Raw genomic sequence first — 4293 nt, forward strand, 5'->3', positions numbered from 1 at the left:
CCCTGATCTGATCTGACCTGTTACATGAATACCAGACAGAGATAAAGGGCCCTGATCTGACCTGTTACATGAATACCAGACAGAGATAAAGGGCCCTGATCTGACCTGTTACATAAATACTAGACAGAGATAAAGGGCCCTGATCTGATCTGACCTGTTATTTAAAGACCAGACAGAGATCAAGGGCCCTGATCTGATCTGTTACTTAAATACCAGACAGAGATAAAGGGCCCTGATCTGATCTGTTACATAAATACTAGACAGAGATAAAGGGCCCTGATCTGACCTGTTACATAAATACCAGACAGAGATAAAGGGCCCTGATCTGACCTGTTACTTAAATACCAGACAGAGATAAAGGGCCCTGATCTGACCTGTTACATAAATAGCAGACAGAGATAAAGGGCCCTGATCTGACCTGTTACATAAATAGCAGACAGAGATAAAGGGCCCTGATCTGACCTGTTACATAAATACCAGACAGAGATAAAGGGCCCTGATCTGACCTGTTACATAAATACCAGACAGAGATAAAGGGCCCTGATCTGATCTGACCTGTTACATGAATACCAGACAGAGATAAAGGGCCCTGATCTGATCTGTTACATAAATACCAGACAGAGATAAAGGGCCCCGATCTGATCTGACCTGTTAAATAAATAGCAGACAGAGATAAAGGGCCCCGATCTGACCTGACCTGTTAAATAAATAGCAGACAGAGATAAAGGGCCCCGATCTGACCTGACCTGTTAAATAAATAGCAGACAGAGATAAAGGGCCCTGATCTGATCTGACCTGTTACATAAATACCAGACAGAGATAAAGGGCCCTGATCTGACCTGTTACTTAAATACCAGACAGAGATAAAGGGCCCTGATCTGATCTGACCTGTTACATGAATACCAGACAGAGATAAAGGTCCCTGATCTGACCTGTTACATGAATACCAGACAGAGATAAAGGGCCCTGATCTGACCTGTTACATAAATACCAGACAGAGATAAAGGGCCCTGATCTGATCTGACCTGTTACATGAATACCAGACAGAGATAAAGGGCCCTGATCTGACCTGTTATTTAAATACCAGACAGAGATAAAGGGCCCTGATCTGATCTGTTACATAAATACCAGACAGAGATAAAGGGCCCTGATCTGATCTGACCTGTTACATAAATACCAGACAGAGATAAAGGGCCCTGATCTGATCTGACCTGTTACATGAATACCAGACAGAGATAAAGGGCCCTGTGTGTGTTTTCTCAACCTGCAACAGGACCACAATGAGAACCTACTAAGGCCTCCTATTGTTTTCTCACAACTCACTGGTGCAGCACACACACACACACACACACACACACACACACACACACACACACACACACACACACACACACACACACACACACACACACACACACTACCTTGATGTATCCTCTACTGGCCAGTGTGTTCATCAGTAGGTGGCTCCAAGAGTCTTCTACCAGCAGGTCTGACAGAAACCGCAGAGGAGCTGCATTTACCTCCTGAAGACTGACACCCACACACACACACGCACACGCACACACGCACACACGCACACGCGCACACGCACACGCACACATACGCACGCACACGCACACACAAACACGCACACACACGTACACACTTTAATAAACATAGACTTACATACAGTAAACACACATATTTTACACTCAACATCCAATAGCTATCCAGCAGACATGATCTCACCCAATCACGTAGAGGTCTGTGGCAGGCTGGGCGTCCAGCTGCAGCAAGGAGGTGACATCACCAGGAGGCTCGGCTGTCGCCACATTCCATGTGACCATGTGCAACCTGTCAGAAACAAGCAGAAAGTAGAGAGAGAAATATCAACAAACTGTTTATTTCCAGCTTTAGAACGTAGCCATAGAACCCATCCTTAGAACCCAACCTTTAGAACCCAGCTTTAGAACCCAGCCTTAGAACCCAGCTTTAGAACCCAGCCTTAGAACCAAGCCTTAGAACCCAGCTTTAGAACGCAGCCTTAGAACCCAGCCTTAGAACCCAGCTTTAGAACGCAGCCTTAGAACCCAGCTTTAGAACGCAGCCTTAGAACGCAGCCTTAGAACACATCCTTAGAACCCAGCTTTAGAACGCAGCCTTAGAACACAGCCTTAGAACCCAGCTTTAGAACGCAGCCTTAGAACCCAGCTTTAGAACGCAGCCTTAGATTGCAGCCTTAGAACCCATCCTTAGATCCCAGCTTTAGAACGCAGCCTTAGAACCCAGCTTTAGAACCCAGCCTTAGAACCCAGCTTTAGAACGCAGCCTTAGAACCCAGCTTTAGAACGCAGCCTTAGAACCCAGCTTTAGAACGCAGCCTTAGAACCCAGCTTTAGAACGCAGCCTTAGAACCCAGCTTTAGAACCCAGCTTTAGAACCCAGCTTTAGAACGCAGCCTTAGAAACAAGCCTTAGATCCCAGTTTTAGAATGCAGCTTTAGAACCCAGCTTTAGAACCCAGCCTTAGAACCCATCCTTAGATCCCAGCTTTAGAACGCAGCCTTAGAAACCATCCTTAGAACCTAGCCTTTAGAACCCAGCCTTAGAACCCAGCCTTAGAACCCAGCCTTAGAACCCAGCCTTAATCCCAGCCTTAGATCCCAGCCTTAGAACTCAGCTTTAGAAGCCTTAGAACGCAGCCTTAGAACCCAGCCTTAGAACCCAGCCTTAGAACCCAGCCTCAGAACCCAGCTTTAGAACCCATTCTTGAGACTTAGGACCAGGGGTCCTGGGCAGAGTCCCAACAGGCCTGAAAATAACCCTGTGTGTATCTCTCTCTCTCTGGGTGTTTGTACAGGTGTGTGCACCTGAAGGTGTCTCGGGGGCTGATGCCTCCACAGAGCTGAAAGGCTTCGTCCAGAGTGCGGGACAGTTCCTCGTTAGCCTCATCATCAGAGCTCAGGTCCTCTACACAGGTCAGCAGCTGGGACAGGCGCTGTCGGAGCAGCAGTCTACCCTTTGACCCTTGGGACGCCGTGCTGGAGGTGCTGTCGGACCTCACACGACTCCCGACCCCCGACCCAACGCCGTCAGACACACACAGTGCATCTATCGCCATTTTCATTGACACAGACATAGCCAGATCTGACTGTAAGTGTGTTTCTCTGTAAGTGATAGCAGGGCAGAGAGAGATCGGTTGGTGAGATGGAGAGATACAGTCTGGAGAACAAGAGAAAGAAGGGAAGAGAAACGCCCTCCGGGATAATAATCAGCTCTGACAAAGTATTCAGATTCTGTCCTCTTCTCTGACTGATGATCCAGGGGCAGCTACCTTACTGAGGTCAGGTCCTCTTTGTATCGTTCACACACAACAGACCTGGCCTCCCATAGAACCCAGTCTGTGATTCTTTTGCTTCTTGTTGATTGGCTTGCTAGTGGATTCCTCCTGCTAGCAGCAAACTGTCAGTCTCAGTTGGAGGTTTTAATCTTCTGAGATGATCTAATCTGGGTTGTCTTCCAGTAGATCCAGGAGATCCAGGAGATCCAGGAGATCCTCCCTCAGAAGAGGCCCAGAATTAACTGTACAGTCTGCTGCCTTTATGTCCTGTCCTCTGTGCGTCCTGTCCTCTTTCTGTCCTGTCCTCCGTGTGTCCTGTCCTCTGTGTGTCTTGTCCTCCGTGTGTGCTATCCTCCGTGTCTGTGTGAGTGTGGTTTGCGAGTGACTGGACGACTCACTGAGAGCGACAGAGTTTTGGTGACGCAGGCGAACGAGTGATGGAGAGAAAGAGTGATGGAGAGAACGTGTGAGATTAGGACAATAATCTGGAACAGGGGAGAGCCACGTGAAAAGGTGTGTGTGTGTGTGTGTAATCCACCATCACAGAGGGTATTGTTTCAGGACTAGAGTGACGTCACACCATGTAAGAGTTTTAATATTAATGCTTCACTCTACTCAATAACACTGACAACTGTTACTACAATGGACCGAGAGAGAGAGAGAGAGAGAGAGAGAGAGAGAGAGAGACAGAGAGACAGAGAGACAGAGAGAGAGACAGAGAGAGAGACAGAGAGAGAGAGAGAGAGAGAGAGAGACAGAGAGACAGAGAGAGAGAGAGACAGAGAGAGAGAGAGAGAGAGAGAGAGAGAGGGAGAGAGAGACAGAGAGAGACAGAGACAGAGAGAGAGAGAGAGAGAGAGAGACAGAGAGAGAGACAGAGAGAGAGACAGAGAGAGAGAGAGACAGAGAGAGAGAGAGAGAGAGAGAGAGAGAGAGAGAGAGAGAGAGAGGGAGAGAGAGAGAGAGAGAGAGAGA

General features: G+C 48.0%; 1 protein-coding gene across 2 annotated transcripts in view; it reads right to left on the reverse strand.

Moving 5' to 3' along the window:
- The window catches only part of inpp5kb (inositol polyphosphate-5-phosphatase Kb), a 29522-nt gene extending 25585 nt beyond the window's left edge, over window positions 1–3937 (reverse strand). For both annotated transcript variants that reach the window (XM_090226277.1, XM_090226276.1), the window contains exons 1-3: window positions 2849–3937; window positions 1729–1833; window positions 1422–1530 (exon numbers count right to left, since the gene is read on the reverse strand). In XM_090226277.1, coding sequence (XP_090082403.1) covers window positions 1422–1530; window positions 1729–1833; window positions 2849–3117 — 483 coding nt within the window. In that variant the 5' untranslated portion in view covers window positions 3118–3937. The remainder of the gene's footprint in view (window positions 1–1421; window positions 1531–1728; window positions 1834–2848) is intronic.
- Window positions 3938–4293: the final 356 nt, after the last annotated feature.

Source organism: Oncorhynchus mykiss, chromosome 29 (assembly GCF_057628025.1).
Source record: "Oncorhynchus mykiss isolate SJ-2025 chromosome 29, ASM5762802v1, whole genome shotgun sequence".
NCBI classification, from domain to species: Eukaryota; Metazoa; Chordata; class Actinopteri; order Salmoniformes; family Salmonidae; genus Oncorhynchus; species Oncorhynchus mykiss.